The sequence below is a fragment of the Penicillium malachiteum genome, assembly GCF_028827825.1.
Source record: "Penicillium malachiteum strain IBT 17515 chromosome Unknown utg000002l:1.0-8849297.0:1.0-8852440.0, whole genome shotgun sequence".
NCBI classification, from domain to species: Eukaryota; Fungi; Ascomycota; class Eurotiomycetes; order Eurotiales; family Aspergillaceae; genus Penicillium; species Penicillium malachiteum.
In genome coordinates, this window is record NW_026643095.1 from 2618876 (window position 1) to 2646115 (window position 27240).

The 27240-nt window shown below is 46.5% G+C and overlaps 11 protein-coding genes across 11 annotated transcripts; 6 read left to right on the forward strand and 5 right to left on the reverse strand.

Annotated features, from left to right (window-relative positions):
- Nucleotides 1-224: 224 nt before the first annotated feature.
- On the forward strand, nt 225-1478 carry rad14 (DNA repair protein RAD14; the record flags this gene model as incomplete). The annotated part of the gene is made up of 3 exons (XM_057087475.1): nt 225-323; nt 401-1004; nt 1063-1478. The coding sequence occupies 3 exons, from the start codon at nt 225-227 to the stop codon at nt 1476-1478; spliced, it is 1119 nt and encodes a 372-aa protein (XP_056947304.1).
- An 832-nt stretch (nt 1479-2310) lies between these two features.
- N7483_004039 (Zn(II)2Cys6 transcription factor) lies at nt 2311-4190 on the forward strand (the record flags this gene model as incomplete). Its single annotated transcript, XM_057087476.1, has 6 exons — nt 2311-2545; nt 2610-2893; nt 2955-3648; nt 3708-3817; nt 3872-3971; nt 4036-4190. 6 exons carry the CDS (start codon nt 2311-2313, stop codon nt 4188-4190), a joined length of 1578 nt encoding a protein of 525 aa, XP_056947305.1.
- Nucleotides 4191-5337: 1147 nt separating this feature from the next.
- N7483_004040 (RTA1 domain-containing protein) lies at nt 5338-6375 on the forward strand (the record flags this gene model as incomplete). Its single annotated transcript, XM_057087477.1, has 4 exons — nt 5338-5497; nt 5560-5582; nt 5666-5891; nt 5954-6375. 4 exons carry the CDS (start codon nt 5338-5340, stop codon nt 6373-6375), a joined length of 831 nt encoding a protein of 276 aa, XP_056947306.1.
- A 1242-nt stretch (nt 6376-7617) lies between these two features.
- N7483_004041 (uncharacterized protein) lies at nt 7618-8715 on the forward strand (the record flags this gene model as incomplete). The annotated part of the gene is made up of 3 exons (XM_057087478.1): nt 7618-7684; nt 7777-8149; nt 8217-8715. 3 exons carry the CDS (start codon nt 7618-7620, stop codon nt 8713-8715), a joined length of 939 nt encoding a protein of 312 aa, XP_056947307.1.
- A 359-nt stretch (nt 8716-9074) lies between these two features.
- N7483_004042 (S53 family peptidase) lies at nt 9075-11246 on the reverse strand (the record flags this gene model as incomplete). The annotated part of the gene is made up of 5 exons (XM_057087479.1): nt 9075-10188; nt 10251-10371; nt 10427-10647; nt 10714-10977; nt 11032-11246. The coding sequence occupies 5 exons, from the start codon at nt 11244-11246 to the stop codon at nt 9075-9077; spliced, it is 1935 nt and encodes a 644-aa protein (XP_056947308.1).
- A 2356-nt stretch (nt 11247-13602) lies between these two features.
- On the reverse strand, nt 13603-15684 carry fos-1 (sensor histidine kinase/response regulator Fos-1/TcsA; the record flags this gene model as incomplete). The annotated part of the gene is made up of 1 exon (XM_057087480.1): nt 13603-15684. The coding sequence occupies one exon, from the start codon at nt 15682-15684 to the stop codon at nt 13603-13605; it is 2082 nt and encodes a 693-aa protein (XP_056947309.1).
- Nucleotides 15685-16324: 640 nt separating this feature from the next.
- On the reverse strand, nt 16325-17544 carry N7483_004044 (FAD-dependent oxidoreductase; the record flags this gene model as incomplete). Its single annotated transcript, XM_057087481.1, has 3 exons — nt 16325-16616; nt 16698-17095; nt 17173-17544. The coding sequence occupies 3 exons, from the start codon at nt 17542-17544 to the stop codon at nt 16325-16327; spliced, it is 1062 nt and encodes a 353-aa protein (XP_056947310.1).
- Nucleotides 17545-18255: 711 nt separating this feature from the next.
- Nucleotides 18256-21004, forward strand: optF (uncharacterized protein; the record flags this gene model as incomplete). Its single annotated transcript, XM_057087482.1, has 6 exons — nt 18256-18303; nt 18527-18715; nt 18794-20121; nt 20176-20390; nt 20471-20740; nt 20805-21004. 6 exons carry the CDS (start codon nt 18256-18258, stop codon nt 21002-21004), a joined length of 2250 nt encoding a protein of 749 aa, XP_056947311.1.
- Nucleotides 21005-21392: 388 nt separating this feature from the next.
- N7483_004046 (putative guanine deaminase) lies at nt 21393-22784 on the reverse strand (the record flags this gene model as incomplete). The annotated part of the gene is made up of 1 exon (XM_057087483.1): nt 21393-22784. The coding sequence occupies one exon, from the start codon at nt 22782-22784 to the stop codon at nt 21393-21395; it is 1392 nt and encodes a 463-aa protein (XP_056947312.1).
- Nucleotides 22785-23149: 365 nt separating this feature from the next.
- N7483_004047 (lysozyme) lies at nt 23150-23908 on the reverse strand (the record flags this gene model as incomplete). Its single annotated transcript, XM_057087484.1, has 2 exons — nt 23150-23686; nt 23756-23908. The coding sequence occupies 2 exons, from the start codon at nt 23906-23908 to the stop codon at nt 23150-23152; spliced, it is 690 nt and encodes a 229-aa protein (XP_056947313.1).
- A 971-nt stretch (nt 23909-24879) lies between these two features.
- N7483_004048 (putative C6 transcription factor) lies at nt 24880-27045 on the forward strand (the record flags this gene model as incomplete). The annotated part of the gene is made up of 2 exons (XM_057087485.1): nt 24880-26182; nt 26252-27045. The coding sequence occupies 2 exons, from the start codon at nt 24880-24882 to the stop codon at nt 27043-27045; spliced, it is 2097 nt and encodes a 698-aa protein (XP_056947314.1).
- Between the last annotated feature and the right edge of the window lie 195 nt (nt 27046-27240).

Here is a 27240-nt window from a genome sequence, read left to right on the forward strand (position 1 = left end):
TAGACCAAAATATCATTTAGTCCTTCATAGCTTTATCGGTGCTCTGTGTGTATACTTGTATACTTCATGGAATCCATACACTGTGACGTCATCGGCTACAGTCACGTGCAGACATGTCCGCGGCCGCATATGAATCTTACAAACCTTCAAACCTTGGAAAGTTCTCAATATCCTCTATTTCCGTCATGTTAAAGGCTTAACCTTGAGAAAAGCATATACTCATCATGTCATCAGAAATGCCTTCAACTCCTCCACGGGAGAGAGCTGCTGGGCCGGGGCAACTCCCCCGTGGCCCCATTACGCCTGAGCAGAAGAGAAAGATCGTAGGTACTCGGTGTAGCCCTGGAGCGAAATGCCCTTCATCTCGACGACCTCTTAAGTTGACACGACGCGTTCATAGGAAGAAAATCGTATGAAAGCCAAAGCTCTACGGGAGCAACGCGAAGCAGAACTTGCCAAAGGGCCTCCTACAAGCCGCCCGGCATCAACACAAGGAGTCAAGCGCTCATTCAACTCTATGACTGGGTCGAACCCTTCATCAATACGCGATGCACGCTCAAACACGGGCTCGTCTGATCGCCCACTTGATGCGATAAAGCCTGCGCGAAACCTCACATCCTATGTCGACTATGATTTCAGTAGTATGACCGATACCAAGGGAGGGTTCCTGACTCATGAAGACGATCCATTTAATAAGGCATTGCATGCCTCGCATGACAAGACCCCTCAAAAGCCAGCCAATATGACACAGAAGGAATGGGAACGTCAGCAATTAATGGAATCTCTACGACGAAATCGCCAAGGACCCTTTGAGCCAGGACTGAGTGTTCTGGAAGACAAGAGCAAGCAAAAATTATGCCGTGAATGTGGCAGCCTCGAGATTGATTGGAAGTGGGAAGAGGAGCTTAAGTGTCGTATTTGTAATGCGTGCAAGGAAAAATTTCCAGAGAAGTATAGTTTATTAACTAAAACAGAGGCAAAGGAGGATTATCTTTTGACAGACCGTAAGTGATTTGAAAATTCAGTGGATGCGTTTACAGGGCCTTTCTAACATGCTACTAGCTGAGCTTCGAGATGAAGAATTACTTCCCCATCTTGAACGACCCAACCCACACAAGTCAACCTGGAATAACATGATGCTATTTCTTCGCTTCCAGGTCGAAGAATATGCATTCTCTGATAGGAAGTGGGGGTCTTCAGAAGCATTGGATGCTGAATTTGAAAGACGCGAGAGCGACAAGAAACGGCGACGCGAAGCCAAGTTCAAAACTAAACTGCAAGATCTGAAAAAGCGTACGCGAGTGGAGGCACACCGGCGTAACCGACAGGGCGGTGCTGGTGGAGAATTCGGTGATGATCTCAGTACCAGCCGGAAACATGTACACCAATGGGGCCGACCAGTGGATAATCCAGAGACTGGTATGCCTGTCAAGACGTGTGTGGATTGTGGCATGGAGGTTGAAGAGTTGGAGTTTTGAGCCAACCAGTCCAGTGGAAGAGGTAACGCTACAGACACCTTGCCTTTTCATGTCATAACGTATAAAATATCATGACGATGACGACTCGGAGATCCGTGTTAGCCTGGAACCATACCCGCATTCAAATGTTCTTACTAGTAGTAGTACGCCCTACTCAGTTAGTATCTACAGATGCATATGTGGCTGGTTAGCACCTACTCATCTACGCACCTCAGTGCCGGTGGTAGGCCAGCCACTATGTACTAGTAGTACTAGTGGTTAGATGAGGAAGTAAAATAGAGCTTGAAAGATAGTATAACTATGGAATGTCACAAAGGAAGAGCCAGAATTTTGCCCAGTTGTTGAAAACTCGAAACGAGGCCTATATCATAGCCATATTTGATGAGAATATGGCCCCTAGTTTTGAGCACTTCGATTGCAGAACAAAGGCGATCAAGTGGGAAGGGATGTGCACTTTTAGAGAGGAATCATCCTCACAGCCAACTGGGGTTTGTACCTGAGGCACCAAAACACATGTCAGCCAAAATAACGTGATAAACTAGGCCCAATTGGGACGGTTTTAACACGATTAAATCCGTGATTCTGATTGGCCGAACCAGAATGGATCACATGATTAGTCACGTGATATACGGTCTCAGCAGACGCTTATTCGTGTAAAATTAGTGTTATGAGAGAATCAGACCTGTTGATACGTCCCATTGCGACCGCCTACTGCATTAGACCTTGTAGTCTGACAACACATGAGTCAGCATATGCGGGGAAAGGCCTGGGGTAGTTCGAACTTCGAAACAGCAAGCAAATATCTTGATTCCTTGTACTCAATGTGGCCTTCATGAGAGTTGGTAAAGGCTGCGAGCGGTGCCGTCATCGCCACATTCGTTGTACCATCCCTCCAGGAGCGCCGGCTTGTGCTCCTTGTACTCGTCTAGGTCGTGCCTGTCACCTTGATCCACGCTTCCAATTTAAAGCCGTTCACCATGTATATCAGAAGGAAAAAGGCACTACTGCTCGCTTTGACTTCAACTGGGGTGAAGATCAGGTCTGGGTAGATGTTTCTTCGAAGCTAGGTAAGACTTTCCCCATCAGCTTACCCAGTACTGGGCAGAACTCATCATTATTTACTCTTGCCAGTGACTTTTGTCCTTGAGGCCGATGGATCAAGTGAAGGCGGGGAATTTGAATTGAGCAGACACACTTCTTTGACGCCACCTTACTTGCCACATATCAACCAGTCTGCTGAGTGTGCAGGTGGTTTTGAAAATCGCCCAACTATGCACTCTCCTTTGCAGATTTCTAGATCACCGCGAATCTCGACCAGTGATAGTCCCTTCTCATCTCAGTCAGATAAAAGATCTACCATATCATACCGAGAAGCATCCTTAATGCGATGCTTCATTCAGAAGATTGCGCCTTGGGTCAGAACCCCAAGTGTCGTCCCTATGTGAGATTTCTAACTAATGTGCAAAGTACATTTAGGCAGATATATGTGATCCTCAGTCTCATTTTAGTACCATAGTACCTCAAAGGGCTCTACAGGTTCCTATGATTCTGAAGGCACTAATGGCTCTTGCTGCTCGGCATGACGCCATATTAACTGGAAACAGTGACTTGGAAGCATCCTCCTACCACGGAGAATGCCTAGAGCTGCTGATCCCAGTATTGGACCAACCAGAGAATGCATATAACGAGAACTTATTGGTCACAGTTGTTATTCTGAGGATATGTGAAGAATTGGAAAATAATACAGATGAAAAGTTCCATTTACTTGGATCGAATCGCCTGATTAACCTGATGTCTCGCTCTGCATCCTCTGATGGGCTCGCAGAAGCCGTGAGCTGGCAATTCTTACGACAGGCGATCTATGCATCGGTTGTACAGTATCAGCCTCTACAATTGAATCTGGAAAATTATCAGTGCTCGACGATGTTCCAACGCACTGACGATGCAGCCGTCGCTAATATGATCATCTTTCATTGCGCACAAATTATTCAACATTGTCGGGATGGACCCGGAGCACTAGTCGATATATCTACTTGGCGTCATAGTGCCAAGTCCATTGAAGACTGGCACCAGTCCATGCCTACAACCTGGCAGCCTTTAAGATATCAAGCCCCAAATATTGCTGTCGATCGACCCTTTCCTGAAATATGGATGATGTCAGCTCCAGCTGGTTTGTCACCCTCCATTCCGATATTGTCAAATGAATGAGAGATATTGACAATCATATAGTTGTTGGCATGCAGTACTATCATGCAGCATGTATCTTTCTTTCTCTTTCCGATCCTCACTCACAACCCAACAATGATTATGAGCTAACTCGAAGTCGGCGAATGACAGAGGTATGAGCTCATTACTCGCTTTTTGGCCGTGTGTCACTAATAAAAGAGTTATAGAGAACCATCGCAACGCACCTTGTCATTGTCATAGGACTATCTTGGTCCAATGAAAGTGTGCAAAATGCATATTTCATGGCCTGTCATCTTCTACATCGCTGTTCGTTGAACCCCAGTCTGCAATTTGCTATTATATCACCTGGACATTAAGTTGACTTTTGTAGTTGGATATTGCCTCCGACATACTTCAGAACAACAGGGCGCCCTGCGCTTTCTAGGGAGGGTTGAAAAGGTATTGGGATGGCGCACGTCGTGGATCAAGCAAGAACTTGAGCAACAATGGACTGAGTTAGCCCAGCTGGATCTAGTACGTCATTAGTGTGATTTATGGCCTAGCACGCTAGTACATAACATCATGTCCGGAAGGTTCAAGGCCCAAAACTTGAAGAATGTCTTTGCCGACTGGATGAACTGAGATAATTCTGTTCTCCACTCTGTGTAGGCAAATTTTTGCAATAGCGAAGGAAGATTTTGACACTCGGATTTTTTTTTATTATTATTATCGATCACTCGATTAGATGATGAGTAAGCGGAGATGGTGTGTTTTCAATAGTTATCGGCCATTATTGGCTAATAAAACCCCACATATAGGCAAAACCTGCACAGTGATTGGGCCTACTGAACTATGTAAATTTATTATAGATGAATAGATCGTGTTTTGTCATAACGTTGCGAGGCTTGCGAGGCTTGCGAGCCCCTATGTATCTTCTTTTTAGTAGTGCACATCATATTCTACATTAGAATATAGTAAATCCCGAGTCCTAGCCTTTTCAAATCTCATTCAAGTTGCCCCAAAATATTCGCATAGTTCAAATGATTGAGAGCCGCTCAACTTCCTATTGAATTATGGTGTAGATTGCCATCATTAATGACCTCGACCAGTTGAGCAAACATGAGATAAATACATACAAAAAACCTCAACTGATCTCGTTTCGGAAGAGTCTTACAATCTCGGAGTCTTGATAAGCCGACTCAAGTGCACGGAACCTCACTATTCCGTAAACTCGAGACCCACAGTGTCCTAATAGGGGAAACGATTCGTCTACGGAGTAAAAAGGTTCAAGTTCAGAACGCTCACTAGTCGCAACACGGGATTCCGAATTCCGACTGGAGTATTAAATGCTCCACATTTCAATGCTAAAATCTCAATTTCTACATTTATATAGGCGCCAGCTGAGCTGGACCTTGGGCTAAGCCTCGAAATCAGGGGAGAATCGGGAATTTAGCGGGCATTTTTGACTGAGAGTCGGGGATTTCTTCACTTAAATAAATGGATAGGACTCGCGCATAGTACCCGTTAATAAATCCTGCATATTAGCAAGGCCAAAACGCTTGTCATTCTTTTATCTACTGAAGCACTCGAGCTCTCATCTCAGTCGTTCTTTACAGAGTGACTTCAAGTTAATTTGAGCCATACCTACAGCTGGGCGTCTGCCAACTGGTATTGCTACGAGTCGTGGATCAATATGGTCACCGTCAAGTACCTGGGACTATACGATTATCGGCCATCAATTCCAGCCGCAGTGGTCTTCGCTATTCTCTTTGCAATAACAACGGCATTTCATCTATTTCAACTTATAAAAACTCGTTGTTGGTTCCTTGTGACATTTGTTATTGGAGGTTTTCGTGAGTGACATATAGTCAAGAACAGAATTCTCAGAATGTTTAGCTAATGTGAGACCTGACAGTTGAATGCATTGGATATGTCGCGGTAAATACTCAATATCCAGGCTGCACCATGCACATGTGAGGGCATGGTATTCGAAAAACTTTGTGCTGACAGATAATATCTAGCGAGCCTATTCGTCTACTCAATATCCTAACTATACCATGGGGCCAATGTTGATAGCCTATATCTTCATTTTGGTAGCGCCGGCTTTACTTGCGGCTAGCATTTATATGGAGCTAGGTCGCATTATGATCATGACAGATGGTAATAATTACTCCCTGATCCGACGCACATGGCTTACAAAAATCTTTGTTGTTGGAGATATCGCGTCATTTGTGATCCAATTCATTGGTGAGCATTCTCATTCCCCTCCTGCCTATGAAATACTAACGGCGACATCTGGAAATTCCCAGGCGCCGCCATGCTCTCAAAACAAACCGCCTCTGCTCTTGAGACGGGTGAGGATTTTATGAAGTTCGGTGTTCTTGTACAGATCTTATTCTTTGGCTTATTCGTCATTACCGCGGCCATTTTTCATATGCGGTTCAATAAGAGTGGGAGCACAAGGAGGTGGGCAACACCGTGGCAGAAACATATGATGATCATCTACGCGTGTAGTATGATGATTTTCATACGATCGATCTTTCGACTAGCAGAGTTTTTCCAAAGCTCCGATGGGTATCTAATGCAGAATGAATGGGTGTCCTATGCATTCGACGCATTCTTGATGCTGGCCACGATGGTGCTTGTGAATGTTGTGCACCCAGCCGAGATATCGACGTTTATCAAGGGAAAAGTTCCAGACGAGGAGCAGAGATTTGAAAGGCCTTTGTGAGGGTTCGATGCTTGAGGCTAGGTCTCACCTTGAACTTGAAGTGCTCCAGGACAAGTGCTTGAGGGAAGACAGAGTTGTTTATAATGAGTATATATGGAGATATGCAAATTCCAGATGTCAGAATCATTCAATATTCTGTCCCAATGGAGGCGTCGAAAGAGGTGTTGCTGTTGCTGCTCTTTCCATCATTCTGCAAGAATATGGCTGTGGTATTTTTTTCTCCTTTTTTTCATGTTCAAGTTGGCATCTAGGTTCTGGTCAGCCCCTTCGATTTTTCGTAAAATACACTGGGATTTGCAACTTTCAAATGTTAAGCTCGTGTAGTTCCAAGATGAATAGCGAAACCATCAAGGTTTCCACCAGTTGACTGATTAATTGGAGTTGCCTAGCACATGTGCAAGCACTTGAGGTGATCGACAACTGGATATCACTGCTTCCCCAGATATGATGTCTCGGCTCGGATCATATAATATCCGATAATTTTATGCCTCAGGTGTCAGTGGCATGTCTGCGCTAGCTTTCAAGGGGGAAAACATCAATAACTGGAAACAGATGAACATGAGTATGTAACATTTGAACCTTGGCATAATCCAACTAGTCGAAAATCTCACAATGAACTTGCTAAATATTCAGGTCGTCTCTTTCGCGCAAACATGATGTGCACAGTGCGGTCAAGTCCAAAGTCTCCAAGTCGATCTCAAATCGGTGGTAATCTCGGCTGCCGGTTTGTGGAGCTCGCATGCAAGTGGAATCTGTCTGCCTACGCTATTTACCGTATGGACGCCAGCGCAAAAAATAGAACAGCGGAGCGACCTGATCATGACACTAGTCAATTCACGAAGCTGGTTCAAACAAGATTGCTGTTCCGGGATCACCCAATGAAGTAACCTAATCCGACCTATAGTGGAGCTCCCATGGTATGTTAACGGAGGAAATGTCCGTTTCCTCCGTGAGCAAGCACCAATCTTGCCATTCGATAGATCAAAATCTCTGTTCTCTTTACTTATTATATCCACCCAATCACTTAGGCTCCACTCATCCGACTAGCACCAGTGGGCCGACAAGGCACATGGAGATTTTAGTGCAATGCAGGAATGATGAAAAGCTTGACTCCGCCTCGATGAGAGGAGAATGATTCTTGACTCTGTTTATATTTGGAGTGGAGGACTCCTCGCGCTTGGAAGATAACTCTAGAGAGATTTTGACTCCTTAAGCAAAGAGAGAGGGTTTATATTGCCCCCGATGCTTTGTTCATATCTCTTCGTGCTGGCCACGGCGTGGCAAACAGTTGTTGCAAATTCGGATTCTTGTACGTCCATCCACATCCAAGGTTATTACGTAGTGGACTATACTACTACCATTTACCGCTCAAGGGACCATTATGGCTGACCAACTCTCCAGGTTCGAGCAGCGCAACAATCGCCGACCAAAGCGACGCGGATGCATTGGCTGGCTGCGATACTATCGATGGCAGTATCACTATCTCGTCTGCAGGCAGCGGAAGCATCATCCTTTATAATATCACGGAAGTCAAGGGATCATTTACGGCAGACGGGATTTCAGATCTCACCACCCTCGCCGCGCCAGATCTAGAGACCATAAATGGAGGTTTAACGATAGAAAATCTGGACTCGCTCACCAATTTATCAATGAATTCTTTAACCACTGTTTCTTCCGATATTACGGTCACCGGCAACAAGGACTTGACAAAATTGGAGTTTCTTGATTTGAAGGAAGTCAAAGGACAGCTGACGCTGACTGGATCTTTTCACTCGTGAGTATTATATCCCCATCAGAAGAACAAAGTGACAATGAGATTGACCGTGTATGGTTTCATATAGAATATCATTGCCCTCCCTCAATCAAGTGAGCGGCCAGACGACGATTCGAGGTAAATCTATGTCCTGCAAAGCATTGAATAGCTTGAAATCCGAAGATGTGTACCGTGGTGGATATTCCTGCTCTGGTGGTGGTTCCTCCCTTAGTGCAGGCGACAAAGCCGGGATTGGGATTGGTGTTATCATTGGAGTTATTGTCGTCTTGGTCATCGTGTGGCTTGTATGGCGGCGACGAAGACGTCAACGACGGAACGCACAGACATCTGCCTCTGTGCCACCGATGGTAGAGAAACAGATGCCGGTTCAACCTGAATACCAAGCTGTTCCGTCTTATGAGCCGGCCAAGGTCTTGCCTAGCAAGCCGTTGGGGCCATCTCCCGCTTTACTAGACAGTCGCTCAATACATGAGGCCGCATATCCCGCGAGTCCTGTTCGGGAATACTACGAGTTGGATGGGGGACCCGTGCACGGCACACATCAGCGTCCACTTAATTCCGAGTGAGAGAGCACCTCCAGTTATCTGCAAGGAACAGAATGAACACCCGATCTATCATTCTTTGTGGTGTGACGACGATCTTGGAGTGTTTTACTGACAGGCCATCTCTTGACTTATTTACTTCATATACTATGCACCCATATACCCATCATGTGTTAACCTCGAATATAATGAATTGATGATATCTTCAAGCTGCCGATCGATTATGGCTGGTACTAGTCAATATACATTGTATGATCCACTGGCAGAAGAACCTGAGAGACACGGAGAAGGAATCCAATGTATTATATCCACTCTATCGGGAGAGATGTCGAACTCGGATTCTATCTATGACCAATATAGTCTTCTAAACCCATCACCACTCATTAACTCATGAATGCCTTTAAGAGCGCAGGATAGTTAGGAGTACCAAGTCCGGTCACTGGATCCCAGCCTACGGCTGCATGGAAACCAGTAGTACCACAGCCAGAGTTACTACCTGAGGTGACATCAAAAAATGCGCCAGGGTTCTGGTATAAGATCGGGTTGACAAAGCCGACAGTAGGCTTGCCTACAGCAAGTCTTTCTTCGTTGATCCGAGTAAGAATTGAAGCAAATACAGGTGCTGAAGCTGAAGTCCCGCCAATAGAGATAGGGAGACCCTTGTTGTAGATAACAATATTATCACCCACGGCAGAGACATCAGGATAACCACGGCCAATTCGGTTATAAATACCGCCATTGGCACCAAAGCTATTATTATTGACGCTCTCATAATATGGGTAAGTCAGCTTGGCCTTTGCAAAATAATCCGTCACGGCCTGCGACTGCCAGCTAGGGCGTTCATAGATATTGCTGAAACCACCACCTGATCCGAACCGTGAGACGGCGACCTCTTGATGATCCTGAACCTTGGCTCCTTGTGGCAGATATGTAGCTCCGACGGTAGTCATGTAAGGACAAGATGCCGGGAACTCGGGTGCGAACACCTTGCCATTTGTGCCCAAGCAGTTACTGGGCGTAGGGTCACCATCGCGTCCAGCTACGCCGGAATCACCCGAAGCGACCACGACAGAAACACCTCGCATGCCCAGCTTCATGAACTCGTTACATTGGCGGCGTTGGTAAGCAATGGGTAGATTCGCCTCAGCACTACCATATGAAATCGATACAACGTTTGGTGGGTTGTAAACGCCGCATTGTAAGGATCCTTTGTATCCACCTGCCTGGGGATCGGGGTATGATGGATCCAGTGGGGAGGTTTCATTGCAATATGAGCCATCGATAGCGTCTAGGAAGGTGTTCAAGAAGCCACGGAACGTATAGTTATCCTCGTATACCATATCATCTGTTTGGAAGAGGATACAATTTTGTGGCCAGATAATCGGGTATGAGATTTGGAAGTCGAGGTCGGATTCAGCACCAGCGTTTGCCAACGTGGTCGGTGCTTTGGCACCATCGATAGCTTTTAAGGTTGGATGAGTTCCACTCGGGATTTTACTGGCATCGCATTAGCATTTCATGTCAATATGTTCAATGGGCTTGTGGGGGATGAATACTACCTTGCAAGTGCTGTGAAGAAAAGGTTCAGATCTTCTTGAGCATAGACATCTCCAATACTCTCGAAGATGCCCAGCTCATTGCCTTTTGCAGATTTTGTACCATCGGATATATGATACATTTCTATTGAAATGTAAGTGCCTGTCCAGAAAGTGGAGCTAGCTCATTGATGAATCACCTTTAATACATTGGGGCGTGATGGCGACATCGCAAAGCTGAGCCACGTTGTCCAAAAGTTCCTCAATAGATATCAGGAGCGGGCCCAAGATTGGTAGTATCCCATCTCCAGAGCGTTTTTGAATATCATTTTGAGATTGTCGGACATTTGAAACTTCGCGAAGGGCGATACCGGGAGTGATGTAGTCGATATCATCGCTCACTGAATGAGGAACGTGATACCTGGATCATTGTGTCAGTTGTCAGAGTCTTGTATGGAATAAGTTTCAATGTGCTTTTTCAACTTACTCGCGACATGCTACATGTGATCGACCAGTCTTAGCATGGGAATAAATGTAGTATTCAGTACGAAGCAGTCGCTCGAGCTCGTCGGCATCCGCGTCAAACTGTATCCATTGTTTATTGGTGGATTGAGAGATACGGTGACTGGCAATTCCAGATGACTCCAGCCAATAGCGAACATTGTCTACTCGTTCTTGACTCGGAGCAAACAGGTCATGAATTTCGGATTCAGTCATATGCTTTCCATATCGACTTGACGCTGGGTTGGACCTAAAATTATTGATCAGCTGTATTCACAGGATCACAATTAGAGATGGGTCATACATTTGCATCAGAAGCTCATGGCCATAGTCTAAGTTAGATTGGACCAATCCAATCCGAACTGGTAGTGAGGTAGAAGCATCCAGTCGTCTCTCTTCAGACCAGGAGGTTGGGATGAAATCACGCCGTTCATGCAATTTGAGATCATGAGGAGCAGGCGCAGGAGCAGCTATGACGCCAGCTGCAGCAGCTCCCAATAAAAGGCAAGAGATTTTCATAGTGAATTTGTAGATGGATAAATTCTCCAATTCATCCCATGGAGAAAAGAAAACAATATCAAAGCGTAGCTACTGGAAATCTTGCGGACTTTATGTTACTCTGCATGACCCACCCTTGTACGGAGCGCTTAACAATCCTTTGAGTTCATTTCCCTAAAACCGCCCAGATCAGGGAAAATCTCCATGTAACGAGGGGGCCTGCGCAGCGAGAGAACTAGACGGCGCTGAACTTATTTTGAGATTCTGCCTCGTCGTGGAACTGCGATCGTCATGGAAAGAGGGTCGCGAACGGGGCATTTACTCCGAACAAAGCTAGCTAATTCGGTGAGTTTGAAGCGCAACTGGCTATGAAAGATTGAGGTAGATCCACAATTCTTGGGCCTTGAATGAAGGTGATGAGGTGATAGTATGGAATAAGAGAACAGTGCGGATGATAGTTCTTCTCAACCTTAAACCCCGTTATTCTCTTTCCCCGAATCATTTGTCAAATGCCGAAACCTCTCAGGTGATAGACCAAGTTAGATTCGACGATTAATGATAATGGTGGATCATGTGAAGCATAGCTGCCCAGGTGCCGAGAGGGCACACAATTCTCGGCGACTTTAAACTAACATGGCAACCTTGAAACTGGAGCACATCAATATGTGCGAAGTACGGAGTTGATAAGAACCTGAAGATATCTATATGGAGTAGTATGAGGCAGCTAAGGTATACTAGGAATTCCCCTGGATTGATATGAATTTCAAATCTTTTTCGGCTGAAAATTTGATTATTATCATCGTGATATTTTTGAGTTGAATTGGTTTTTATCTAAGTTGTATTCGGCACCTGGGCATTCGCTGATATGACCTCGGGAGGCGTATACACCATGTGAAGAGACCTTGGGAGGCTTTGAAAGCAAGGAAACTAGATTTACCCCAACTACAAAATAAAGACAGGCACAAACTCATTCCTCAAATGATATGCACGAAGCATAAGAAACAGGGACTCTCAACTCCAATGAGGGTGAAAGTGGGGGATGGTTATGCCCCATTAGGCAGACCCTTCTCGAGCATTTCATCTTAGGGTTCAGGAGCCGTATACATCTAACCAATGATGCCATGGAATGACGATCATGATATGCCCCTGAAAGACCCTTCCCCGCACTTCTAAAGTATGAACATTTGAAGAGAGGAATTGTAGATCGGAGAAAGACCGATTGTGCGCGTGGCAGGGTAATTCCTTCAAATTGAGCAAATCTACTTGCAGCACGAGTATAGGTCAAAATGATACGCCGTAGAATCCCGCAAACTTGGAAATTGCAGAACCAGTTGACTAAACTCATTTGTCCCTGCTTTTCATTTGCTCCGCTTTTCTTGCTTTACATACTTGATTGTGTGTGCTGTGAGAATGGAGGATTTCAATCTACTCCGTAGATGGATGACCGAAATACGCTATCCCAGTTTCAGGGATAAGGACCTCGGGAAGCGGCCGCCTAGAATTAGAATTGTTTATCCGGGGGATACAGGCAAGCCACAAACATAGTAAAGGATGTAATGTCCGCATTGCTACAAGTTCTGTAAACAAAACCTTCCGCCATAAGTATCTAGTTCTTGCGAAGCGGGAAGCGGGGAGCTGGCAGAGTGTTCATGGACAGTATATTAGTCTCATTCATGGATGCATGCTGACGCCTGCTTTGAGATGGGGTTCAGAGCTCCAAGTCGAAGATTTATGATTTTTGCCAAGAAAGAAAAGAGAAAATTAAAAACACAAGAAGGGCCGGAAAAAAAAGAAAAGAAAAAAAAGAATCGACAGCTGGCGGATTTGAACCGCCGCCTCCGAAGAGAATTGATATCGATCGGATAAATTGTTATCCGGTTCTAGTCAATCGCCTTAGACCACTCGGCCAAACTGCCTTGATGGAATGAAACCCCAAAGATTGGCTCCAAGTTCGGAAAAGGCAAATCACTCCCTATTTGCGAGGAAATTACGACAGAATAGAGATGTGACCAAAAAGTCACTCCGCGCCAACAAGCATAGAGAAGGTTCTGCCTCGCCCAAGAATTGTCTTGGCGTTAGAGCGATCATCAATTCTGAAATTGGCCTGTGCGGAGAAAATCAGAACATTGAAACTTCAACTTGAACCAGCGAAGTATACAGTGAGGAGAGATAGCGGATAGCATTATATATCGCAGCTCGGGGTTTCTTCCAATTCCTCGAATTATTGATACACCGCAAGGGGGCTGGTTGGCATGCCAGTGTACAGGGCCCTGGTCGGCGTGGTCGGATATTGAATGTGTCAATCAACATCTGTTGGCTCTGGGTAGGTATCTGATTGACGTGGCAGAGAACATGAGATAGCCACAGACTTGGGGTGTTATGACCCGCACCACTTCCAAAGCAAGTCCACCAACTGTTGCCGGTGCAGTGGTTTTGCAATATAGTCATCCATGCCCTTTGCTAAGTATGTTTCGGCATCGCCCTTTAGAGCATTTCCAGTTAAAGCGATAATCGGGACATCGACATTCATTTGCCGAATCTTCTCAGTAGCCACCATTCCATTCATGACAGGCATATTGATGTCCATGAGAATAACATTGTAAGCAAGTGGCTTTTGCTTCACCATGCGAACAGCCTCGGCGCCATCCCATGCTGCCTCCACGCGCTCGAACCCAAGCGTTCCAAGTAGCTTAAGCATAATTGTTTGATTCACTTTGTTGTCTTCGACTAGGAGAATTTGTTTCTGAGACGCGATCTTCTTGAGGCGCTCTGTAGCGTCTTCAGTTGGAGGTTTCACCGGTTTTAACTCTCTTGTTTGCGTGATTGGCGAATCAATCGTTTTGGTAGACATCCAGAACACACTCCCAGGGCCATCTGGATTTGAATGAAACCCGACCGCACCATCCATGAGTTCGGCCAAACTTTTACAGATGGACAATCCCAAGCCGGTTCCTTGATATCGTTTCGTTGCCGAGTCCGCGAATCTTGTAAAAGGAGTGAATAGAGTATTGACCGCGTTCTCTGGAATTCCAATGCCCGAATCCGTGACCTTGACCGAGATAACGTAAGACCGGGGATCGAGGGGATCTTTCGAATAAGATGCGTCGATATGGATGTAACCATCCTCTGTGAACTTCACGGCATTGCCCACGAGATTCTGTAGAACTTGACGGAAGCGCAAGGGGTCTCCCCTCATATTCTGAGGGAAATTCGGGGTGATTGACGTTTTGAGAACGACTCCGGTCTTTATGGCAGGGCGACAATTTCGAACAACCGCACTGATCACACTGGGTACATTCAAGACATCGGTGGTGAGAGAAAAGGAACCGGATGATAATTTTGAGTAATCCAACACGTCATTGATAAGTTGCAGGAGAATTGAGGCTGAATCTTCAAGAATCGAGGCATATTCCCGCTGATCTTCGTTCAAAGGAGACCCTGTCAACATGCTCAAGGCCAAAAACATGCCATTCATCGGAGTTCGTAATTCATGCGACATGTTAGCGAGGAAATCGGCCTTAATCTTGGAGGACTCCTCGAAAGCATCAATCAAGCGTGCCTCCGCTGCTTTGCGCTCTGTTAGATCCCGGGTCACCTTTACAAATCCGACATGTCGGCCAGATTGGTAGATGGCAGTAATCATCACATTTGCCCAGAACCGCCCTCCATCCTTTCGATAACGCCAACCTTCATCTTCTACCTTTCCTTCCCGCAAACATACTTCAAGCTCCCGTCCTGGCTTGTTCGCCTGGCGATCCTCCTTTCCGTAAAATAATGAAAAATGCTGGCCGATAATTTCCTCACTGGTATAACCTTTCAGAATAGCTGCGCCGGAGTTCCAGGTCGCGATGTGACCCCGCGCATCGAGCATGAAAATCGCATAATCCCGGACAGTATCGATTAAGATTTTGTACGTCTCATTCAGATAGGTGTGTTCATGTATTTTAGATCCTTGAACATCCTGCTTCTGCTCGTGCGCTTCCAGTAGCACGTATATCAACTCATCCTTGTCAAAAATTGGTGTTACTCTTAACGCGTGCACCTGGCCCGGAATGCGGACTTGGTGGATCACCTGAGCCTTTCGGGTTGCGATCGCCGCCCCCAAAGCACCACTTAGAGATGCGATATTCGGTGCGGGCACGATTGCTGATGGTAGCTCATAGATACTCGTTCCCAAAATATGCTCTCGTGTATGATTGAATAATTTCTGGTGACTTTCGGATGTTTCCACCACTGTCAACGAGCCATCCAGGATAATTGTCGGAGTGGGGGTATGTCGGTAAATCAAAGCCCATCGATCATTTTCATTGTTTGATTTTTTCGTAGATGATTGCTTCAACTCATGAGCTGGTGGGTTCAGATCACGCTCTTCCGGCGGCGTCATCAGGGTTGCATAATTGACGGGCCGATGATCCTCAAGATTCAAGTGGAGCATCTGCTGGTCCATGCCTAACACCATTCTATCACACCCCACGATAGGAGCCGTGAATTCAAATGATCTAATCCCTTTTTAATCATCGATGAGACTCATTCTGAGGAAGTTCCTTCCGATGTGGAGATTGCTAGAAATCAAAAGAATGGACTAGGCGCACGACCTCACGATAACACGTGACCCCGGCTATATCGTCCTGTTTTTTCTCTTACAAATAGAAGTAAGGGAACCAAAATAGAGCGAATCAAAAACCTGTTGCCGGGATTTGGGAGGCAAAACAAAGCTGAAAACCTGGAAAACCTGAAATGGGCTTCGGGATGTCTAGGCTTAAAGGGTGTTCTAGTGGACGGCAAATTTGTCCGGCGGGGAACAGAACCGACTGATGGACCCACGAACACGTGGGAAGATGGTTTACATATTTGATATTTGATATTGTGAGTCTAGACTGTAGATTTATTTGAAAGAACCGGTTCATGCAAGAAGTTCAGGCTAATCAGATTAATATAGTAGAACAGATCATTGAGATATGCATAACATTCAATGTTGACCACCTAGGCTGGGCAGTGACGTGCCACTCCCTGGCAGGGCTATGATCAACCAGTTGACCTTAATTTTGAAGTCAATCATTCAGGGTCCAGACTAATATTATATATTCAAATTCGAGCACTCAAAGTGTTGGGATCACTCCCTCTCGCTCAGAATTCTCTACCATTTTCACCAACGCATCGGCAATTCCATAAGAAAAAGAGTATCCACCGCCACCAAATCCATAGGCTGACAGAATTGTCTGATCTCCGCGCTTCTCCGCGTCAAGACGGAATCCACCTCGTCTCGAGGACCGAATCCCAATAATATGGCTGATATCTTCCTCCGAAGGGTGCTCGGGAACTATTTCAGGAGCGAGTCGATGAGCCCGTGCAATCTCATCTTTCATAATGTCAAGATCGACATCGGGAGATCTGGTGAAAAAGTTAGTGCGGGACAACATAAGCATGGCATTTTCAATGGACGGAGAATGATTGCATGCGAGTCTTACATACAAATCACCCTGCTGTTTGACACCTCCTAGCACAACACCTCCTGATAAAGGACGAGGAATGACGTATGTATATTCCTGGCCATTCCGAAAGTACATCGTGTGAGATTGATCAGTTCGGAGGAATACATTTTGTCCTCGTTCAGGATAGCAGTTATGATCCATGACATCTGTCAAAGTTTTGCTGCCTAATCCACTCGCATTGATCAAGATTCGGGATTCGGGGAATATATCGAAGACCTCTTGAAGTGATTGAACTCGCTGCCGAACAAATTGTCCGCCAAGACGTATGATTACATCTCGCAGGTATGGCATGTGTCGGGTGGGATCTACAACTAAAGTTTCATAGGCCCAAGCGGATTGGAACTCTTCGGGGTATTCACCCTGATCCATCTCGCGAAACTATATCAAGGTTACTGGAGGTTAGCTTGGTGATCATAAAGAAATCCGGGAGAAACACAAGGTCAATCTTTCACTACCTTTGAAAGCACGGTCCTGCCCCAGATAGCAGAATCCGCCGCTGGCTTTTGTTCTAGATACTCTCGAGCATCGACAAGACTGACACCCGATTCGGGATTCTTGGCCATCTGGAGTAGGATTCGGTGTGTGATGGCTTGGATATATCGCTGATCCGGAGTAATTCCACCAGCAGCATGCCATGCTGCTCCTGCCCATGCTGATGCATAGTTAATATCTTGATCTCCTGGTAAAAACTCCGCGACTAATTTCACGGAGAAGCCAAGTTGTAGTAGTTGACGGGCTGTTGCACATCCTATAACACCGGCTCCCAAGATGACAATGGGCCGTTGGGGAAAGGGCAGATTTGCCTCGTTGAAACCATGCCCGCCCATGACTGAGATATGGGGGTTGAATTTGCTGAAGCTGAATTTGAATGGTCAAATAGATAGGGGAAACTTGAAGAAGGGAGAGGTTGAGATTGTGGTTCCGAGGTTGTTTACTTTTCTCATATATTCTCATCTACCCTCGCATAACTTCAATCTTCCATTTCAACTTGGACCGATGCATACGTATGCAAGTAGTGGGGATGGGATGCAATCTCCTCACAATGAACTTTTTTTTGCTTCATGATCCACGCGCGTTCATCGTTGATAGCGCTCCGAGCCGATGAATAAGACACAATCAGCAACAATGGCGGCTCATTCCGCCATACTTAAATGCCAGGATCTTACGATGTTATGAAGTGAGAAAATGTGAAGATATGGACAAAGTGAACATTAGAATATTCAGCGATATCGATCTTTAGAATTCAAGGATCTTTTTTTCGCAATTCTTTCAATATTAGTGTGGATGGAGAAAAAAGGGGAAGGATCTCGGCTCAGGCTTTCCATATCCATGACGCCATGACAAACACTCGAGTTTTCCTCCTTTATCATCCTTGCAACTCATTCGGGTGAAAGCGCGTCTCTCCACTACCCCCCATTGGAACTGTAATGTTCTCTTTCTCTATCTTCGATCTATGATTTGGTATTAAAGAGGTGATTGGGTTCTGTTGACCCTGCACGCTACACTCCCTTAGGGGGGACCGGTCGGATCTGCCCGCCATGGAAGATGTGACCGATCAGGAGAAGTATCGACAATCCTGGTCCCAAGTGAGTGGAAATCCACCTTCCAACTTTCCCTTTCAAAAAATTCCCCCACTCAAATTAAGAGTTGATTCCCTTGGCGGCCCGTAGCGCATTTGTTTCGCTCTAGGGGGGCTCCACGATGGGGTTTAGTCTCATGCACAACGGCCGAGATCTACTTACATGAGAATGTTTGGTGAATCGCGTTGTATTCCAAGAATCAACCGATATTGACTAGATCCATCTCTAGGGAACCCCTCCTGATGATGCCAGCGATGAAATCTCCATTCTCTGCGATCGCGATGCCGAAGAAATCCTACCTTACGATGCGGATGATTCACCCTTCCCGGAGGTCCGCGCTGTTATCAAGCCAGTTGACGATGTTTCCCTCCCCGTGAACACCATTCGGATGTGGACGATCGGCCTTCTGTTTACAATTGTGAGCCAATTTACAAGTTCCTCGCGGATGCTATGATATACTCTGGAAGTGCTTTGCTGACGCGGACGCCAACACCAGATAGGCAGCGGCTTAAATCAATTCTTCAGTTTGCGACAACCAAGTGTCACGATAAGTTCGTTGGTAGCGCAATTATTGTCCTTTCCGGTGGGCTGTGCCTGGGCCAAATGGGTGCCACTCGGCGTGTTTAATCCCGATCGCCACTTTAATATGAAGGAGCATGGTCTGATTACCATAATGGCCAATGTCTCCCTTGGATCTGCTGCTGCGACCCAGATCATTGAGGCGATTGTCAAATTCTATAACCTGCCATCCCATGGAGGTTTCGAGGTGTTGCTGTGTATAACCACACAGATGTTTGGATTCGGCCTTGCTGGCATGGCCGCTCGCTGGCTGGTCACTCCCGCATCAATGCTTTGGCCACAAGTCTTGTCCAATGCGGCTCTGCTAACAACCCTTCATTCCCAAGAGAACAAGCTCGCAGATGGTTGGCGGATCAGCCGTCTGAAATTCTTTCTCATTGTCTTCGTCGGTGGGGCCATCTGGTATTTTGCTCCTGGCTATCTGTTCACCGGCCTCAGTACCTTCAGCTTCATTTGCTGGATCGTGCCATCCAATGTTGTGGTCAACCAACTATTCGGCCAAGAAACAGGCCTCGGAATGTCTGTGTTGACTTTTGACTGGGCGCAGGTTGTCTATGCCAACCAAAGCCCGCTCCTCGTGCCCTTTTGGGCCGGTGCCAATGTCATGGGCTCCTTTGCCATCTTTTTCTGGTTAATTTGCCCTATTCTCTACTACACAAACACTTGGTACTCTGCATACCTGCCGCTTCTCAACTCCAACACGTTTGACAACACAGGGCATGACTATAATACTACGCGTATTATGAATAGAGATGGAACAGTGAACCAAGCGGCTTTTCGGGATTACTCGCCACTGTTTTTGCCCGCAGGGTATGCGATCACGTTTGGAGTAGCATTCGCAAACCTGACGGGTATATTTTTCCACACTGGACTGTATCATGGCAAGGACATGTGGAACCAGTGGAAAGGAACAAGCAAATCCGATGTTCATGCACGACTCATGTCAGCGTACAAGGGAGTTCCTTGGTGGTGGTTTGCTAGCGTGACCATCCTAATGTTTGTCTTGAGTATTGTGACAAATGACGTCTGGCACACTGGTCTGCCCGCCTGGGCGGTACTGGTGGCATTTTTGCTACCGGTGATTTATTTCATCCCGGTGGGTATTATCAAGGCCTTGACGAATATCAGTAGCAACCAGATGAATCTGTTTACAGAATTCCTCGGTGGCTATGCTTTCCTGGGACAGCCGATAGCAAATATGATGTTCAAGTTTTATGGATACGTCGCGGTTGAACAGGGACTTGAGTAAGTTTTTACTTTTCGAGTCTCCATTTACGACTCCCTGATTGACGTTGATAGATTTGTTGCCGATATGAAATTGGCGCATTATCTTCACATTCCACCCCGTATTTTGTTTGCAGCACAGGGACTAGCCACATTGGTTGGGGCCATTGTTCAATGCGGGGTGACAGTGTTCATGATCACTCGAATCGACGGGATTTGCACGGCTGACGCTGATGGTAACTTTTCATGCCCTCATGGGCGAGTGACCTATTCATCATCTCTGATATGGGGTATGATTCCACCTTTTCATAAGCTCATGCTGCAAATCAACAATTTCTTGAATCAAGATCCATCGCTAACAATATAATAGGTGTCATTGGCCCTGCTCGCCTGTTTTCTCCTGGTCAGATTTATAGCAATTTACTGTGGTTTTTCTTGGTCGGACCAGTGGTCGTGGTCGCTACCTATCTTCTGGGCCGTCGATGGAAAGCTGCAAACTACATCTCCTGGCCAGTAGCTTTCGGTGCGATGAGCCTGGTTCCTCCTGCCACAGGTGTCAGCTTCTCATCCTGGTGGGTGATTAATGTCATCTTCAACGGCTTCCTCCGTCGCCGAAAACCCGCATGGTGGTCCAAGTATAGTTCGTTGTCCCGGGCTTATCAGGCCGCCTTTTTCAGTCAACCCCAATGCTGACTTTTCTTTAGACTATGTATTGTCTGCCGCGCTTGATTGCGGTGTTGCGGTCTCGACTGTGATTATATTTTTCTGCATTACTCTCCCAGCTGGCTCGCTCAGCTGGTGGGGTAATACCGTATATACTAACACTGCTGATGCTGAAGGCACACCATACAAGGCCCTTCCTGCCAGAGGCTATTTCGGTCCAGAAAAGGGGACTTGGCATTGATGCCGGTCACCTTCGCACAGTAACTCTTTTAATCTGAGGCAGCTGGCTTGCCCTACGTTTTAACGCCATGCCATGTACAAAGATTTCATTTTATAGACAGATCTCATGACTCTTATCTATCAGTGGTCTGCACTCATTTCCGGGCATATTAATCAATTGATATCATTTAATACAACGCACCAACTAAACAGAAAGTATCCTAAAAGCCCTGGAAGCATTGCGAAACGGGGATGGAGTTTGGCAGCGATGTTCTCCTTCATATCTGTCACAGATGCTACATGTGTACTAAAAATAAATGCGAAGTCTGCTTGGGGCTACTGTGGTAACATTCTCTGGTTAAAATCACTGAACAGCATGACATATCAACTAAATTGCCAGTGATTGATGATCAAGCTTTGACTGAGCGGCCCCTGACATAGACCTTTGCAATATTCCTGTCATCCCCTGTCATAACCCACTTTTCAAAGATCACGGGGATCGTATCTTCCTCCTCCACAGGTGTCATGACTCCTCGTCCCTCAATTTCAATAGTATGAATCTCAAGGGCATCAAACTCCTTGCCTGTAGCAAAATTTCCGACTTTGGCATCCAGCCCGCATACTTGAGCTCCACCAAGAGTAGCAAGGTAAAATCCCTCAGCTAATGATAAAGCTTGATCTTGGCCCTTAGTCGCCTCTTGCCGTGCAATCGAAACGACAAACGCCTGCCGCATAATCTCCAACATGGAGGCAGAATGACCACCACCGGAATCCGTTCCCAAGCCCACCTTGATACCGTGTCTCAAATATTCGCGAATCGGTGCTACCATGAATGCGTCCATGGTAGTATTTGAGATCGGACAATGCGCCACACCACAACGAAGTTGTCGAATCTCCTCAATCTCCTCATCTTTCAAGTAGATGCAATGGGCCAGAATTGAGCGGTCGTTCAACAGACCGAAACTCTTATAGAGTTCAGTCTCAGTGCGGTATTCAGGAAAGAGTTGCAGCGTGAAGTCGATCTCTTGTCGGGCTTCGTTAAAATGCGTTTGAATCGGTAGTTCGGGATGTTCTTCCGCGATGACTCCCAAGCCTTGCAGAAGCTCCGACTCGCATGAAATTGCAAATCTGGGTGTAATGACCGGTTGGACAAGTTTGCTTTCTGGGTCGATCTGCTGGATATGTTGAATCACTTCCCGAGTTTGGTGAAGAGATTCCTGGACCGAGGAATCCCTATACCAATCAGGCGAATTTCTATTCATATTGCATTTGCCAACGAGTGCACGTTGACCTTTATCAAGACATATATCCGCTAGTATTTTCGTTGCTAGGCCATGCAGGGATGCATAGTAAGAGGCCGTTGTGATACCCTGTTGAAGGAACCCAGTAACGCACCGAGCATACATGGTTTTGGCGTATTCAATGTCAGCGAATTTAGCCTCATGTGCAAAAGTGACTTCATTTAGCCAATCCATTAACGATATTCCGCGGCCAACGCCGCGTTGAGCGAATTGAGGGGCATGGTTATGAGTATCCACGAATCCTGGGCAAAGGAACTGGCCCCGCTGCAGGTACTTCACGGGAAACACATCAGGGGCATAACCAAGAGCTGAAATCATAGAATTGATCTGGTCGGGATCAACATCAGCCTGTAAAGCCTGGATTTGACCGGAGTTGTTCACGAGCAGAAAGCAGTTTTCCAGTATCTCGAGCTTGTCGAGCTTTTTGGAGTGAATCACAGTCCCATGGAAGGCCAAGGGTAGACCGGGTATTTGAGTGGAATTATGTTTCATTTCCTCCATTATGAGAAACTCGCGCAGTTGAAAGTGTGGAATTGGGTGAAGTGGTCTGGATGAGGTGTGTTGTACAGAGTAGACAACTTGACGCTATCTTATCCGAGTCGGTGAGGGGTTTATCTCATGACCAATAAACATTATTGACACTTACATTTACTCTCAACTGGACAGATTATGAGATGAAACAGATAGATTGATATCGAAATTGAGTTATGCGTTATATCGTGATTTTAAATTGTGTGCCACCATTGTGATATAGATAGTCTTGATTTAACGAAAAATATCACCTGGAACTCACATTTGAAACTTTGAAACTTTAACAGCAAGAAAAACATACATGTCCTTGCAACTACTAGTAATATGCATTGAACTCAAGACCCCTTCGCAAAAGTCTGTAAAGAGTCCTCATCGCCATTCCACAGATCAGAATCACCACCATAGGTGTACGAGTCCGCGTTCTGCCAGAAGCTTTGATAAACCCAACCACCGGGAACAGTGCTGATTGAGCTGCTGTACTGAGCCAGCACCAAAGGATAATCTTCGCTAAAAGCGGTGCTATCTCCAGTACAGGTACTCCACCAGTCAGCGGTGGTATAGATCATAGGATAACGACCAGTCTTGCTCTGATAAGTTTCTCCAAAATCCTGAATCCAGGAAACCATAGCCGAGGCACTCAGTCCATAGCAAGTGGAACCGGATGGGTTATATTCGATATCCAGCATACCAGGCAATGTGATCCCGTCATTTGTCCAGCCTCCTCCGTGAGCCAAAAAGTACTCTGCTTGTGTTGCACCGGTGCTAGAGTCGGGGTGAGCGAAGTGGTAGCCACCACAGATGAAGCCAGCACTGGTCGCCTCGTCATAGTGGCTCGAGAAAGATGAATCGATATACGTTGTGCCTTCCGTTGCCTATGCCAGGCTCATCAATAAGTGCATCAACTTGAGGAAGAAGGGATAGAGTTAGGTAGTAAGCCTGACCTTGATCATAACGAATCTTGCACCTGCTCCATAGGCTCCTGAAAAGTCCACGCTATCTTGGTAGCTGGAGATGTCGAAGCCTTGCACGCCACTGGAGCGAGGTTCCAATGGATTTGCGTGAAAAGCGCATGCGGCGAGAAAAAAGAGAGACAGCTGTGGACTTCATAATAGCAGTGTTTGAGAGCCGAGGTATAGTAAATAGCCGAGATGAGCAGTGGATAGATGACCAAGAACAGAATGAGACTATTTATCTCTTGTCTCTTCCCATCTTTCTGGGGGTAATAAATGTATGAAGCTCCAGTTTCTCCAATTAGATCAAAGTGACTATCACATTTCTCAATGATACGTCTCTGCTTGGTTTGGGGGCTAAAGAGTAGAGAAAGATACGAGGCATCAAACCTTGGAAAGCTCGTTAGGGTATTGAATGTAGACGATCATGACCCACTTGAGAGGCTTGGAAGTTTCGAAATGCTTCAAATGGAATGAATATATTGCAAATAGAGTTCTTTTAGAGTTGAAATTCCACTTGATAATGAGTGAAAGTGGATTTGAGCTCTTGTTTCAAGTGGCTGATGTAGTATTCAAAGGCTTGAAGGTTTTCAGGCACACTTGGTGACTTGGACCCTGAGTGGCGTCTCTTCCCCACAGTTGCACCCCTATCTTTAGTATCATTAGACACCTGGGCATAGTATCTACTAGTGCTATAAACATACTTGGACCAATAAATAATATCCTAGTCAACTGGTAGCAATGATCACTTTCATCTCAACTAATTTGTATATACCAGATTCCATATAGATCCACTGGTTCGGAGTATGGATCTACTAAGCATTACCAGTAGTGCTACTGCCAAGTTCAAGTTAATATAACATTCAAATGTTAATCAACTGCAATACTGCAGGCACAAGGACATCTCAGGGCTACTAACGGAGATCGGCAACCCGTAAGCGAAAGGAACAAATAGAACAAATAAGACAAAATGGATCACAACCCGCAAAATGTAACAAATCCGGAGTCTGATTCCACTCCGTCCCCACTTCCCTTTTACCTCTTCCCTTCTTCTTCTTTCACCCACAACCCTGCATGTGAATCCTGGGTGGCTGAGATGGACGGATCGTGCCGCCATGAACAGCTCCGGTAACAAGGACTTTCGTGACCAGCTGGGCAAATTCCGGTTGGATTCGGTAGGATCTGCCCCGGCAGCTTGGTCACAATCCACTCTGCAGGCCCCCATTGAGCCCGCATCCGCGTCGGCCGACCTTATCGCATCCACTCCAGCTTCACGCAGTAAACGGGTGTCGACGGCCTGCGACTTCTGTCGTAAGCGGAAGAAAAAGTGCGACTTTCGATATCCGAACTGTTCCGCTTGTTCTCGTGCCGGAGTCCGATGTACCATCCCGCCCCCCGGTCCCCAAGTCGCCAACACCTCCGTACCCCGCGATCAGTTGGAAAATCTACAAAAACGCGTACAATGGTTAGAGGAAATCGTGCGCAGGAGGTCAGGCATCTCGGTTGCGGATCTGGCCACTGGTACCCCCGTTGATGGGGAAGGGGATCCTGATTTTTGGTATCAGGTCCCGGCCATGATCGCGACTGGGAGTCGTGCCGCTGCCCCGTCGATGCACAGTCCGGTCGGCAGTGGGAGATCCCCAGGGACCACCGTGCCGACGGGCTCAGAGTCATCGACGGGGGTGGGAACTGAGCTACCAAATGTGGGCGAAATATTTCGTGATCAGTTGGAGCATCGCCGGCCCTCTGTGGCGCGTCCCTCTACTGCACCGCGTGTGTTAAGGCTGGCATCTCGAGAGGAAGCTGAACAAGTTGCCGGGCAATATTTTGACAGTATAGGCTATCAATACCCCTTTATATCGCGACTGGAATTCATGCTTCACCTACGGCACATTTATTCAGGCGGCGAGCTGTCACCTGAAGTCCATCACGCCTATCATATCACCATTGCTACCTCCCTCTTGATGAGCTCTGCGGATCCGACACAGGCTGTGGAATTCTATCATGCGAGTCAGGTGACTCTCCCAATGGCCTTGCAGAACGAAGATCTACCGGCTGTTCGGGCCTTGTTGGGCCTGGCACTCTATACTATGTTTGCTACGGCAGGCCCGAGTATTTGGCATGTCCTGGGTACTACAATGCGCCTGGCGATTAGCTTGGGTCTTCACAAGGCTCGATCATATACGAGCGTGGCGGAGGAGGAAATGTCCAAGCGGGCCTTTTGGAGTCTGTACAATCTTGATCGCTTGATCGCGAGCACTCTCGGTCGACCTCTGGGGATCCCGGACGATGACATTACTGTGACTCTTCCACGGGAGCTGAACGAGGATGGAACTGAAGCACCAGGTAGTAGTGCGATGACCATTCCATTACAGGTCATTCGTCTCCGCCGGATATTTTCGCGCATCTACCGATACTGTAAGCCTTTCTCTCATGAACCCCCCTAGCGTATGGTGAATATTTTGTTTACTAAAACCAACGAAATAGTGTATAATGGTCTCCCGCGCCCACCTTCGCATGAAGTTGCTGCAACTCTTGATCAATTTCGCCGTGAGGTAGATGACTGGCGAATGAGAGCTCCAGTCTATCCATCAGCGCTCCTGTATTCCACGTCATACTACGATTATTTATACTATACGACGATTCTTCTCATGTATCGTCCTAGCCCACGAAATCCAACTCCAGACATCACCAGCATCGTCAGTTGTGGTGATTCTAGCATACAAGTGATCCGGTCATATTGGGACAGTTATTCGGTGGGGAAGTTGAAATGGATCTGGTTAACTCTGAGCCAAGTCTACTTCGCAGGCATCACTATCCTGTGGTGTCTAGAGCAAAACGCCCGCTCGTTACGTGAGTCCCGGCCTGCGCCATGGACTCCTGATGCGCAGATGATGCGCCGGGGGATCCAGGCCGTCGTGGTTCTGTTAGAAGAGTTTGGCAAGCGACGGCCTGGGGTGGACCGTCTTGCAGATACGTTTCGCCATCAAAGTACCACTGTTTTCAGCCAAATGGTCTATCAACAGCAGCAAATGGAGCAACAACAACGTCAGCACCAGCAGCACCAGCAACAGCAGACTCAGCCTCTGATACCTCCGCATTCCTCAATTTCACTTGCTCCACCACCAGCACCTTCGGTCCCGCTGGCCCCTATTCTCGACGATGTTCTCCTGGTCGATGGTAGCGGAACCATGCCAATGATCGATCCTCAAATGGCGGAGCAACTCTATTACTCTTATAATTGGTTTCAAGAGGAAATGGCCACTTATTATACCCTTTAAGCGATTCTCTGTACTATCTTACACTGTTCATCTTGTTTGATTTCTGGTCCATGGCCTAGACTCAGATACAAGTCGAGTCCATTCCAGACTAATTTCATTGTATATACTCAAACTTGGCAAATGAAGGAAAATAGACCATTGTATAGAATAATGACTCTTGATGATGCGCTTCGACATTGTAATTCTAGCCTAGTA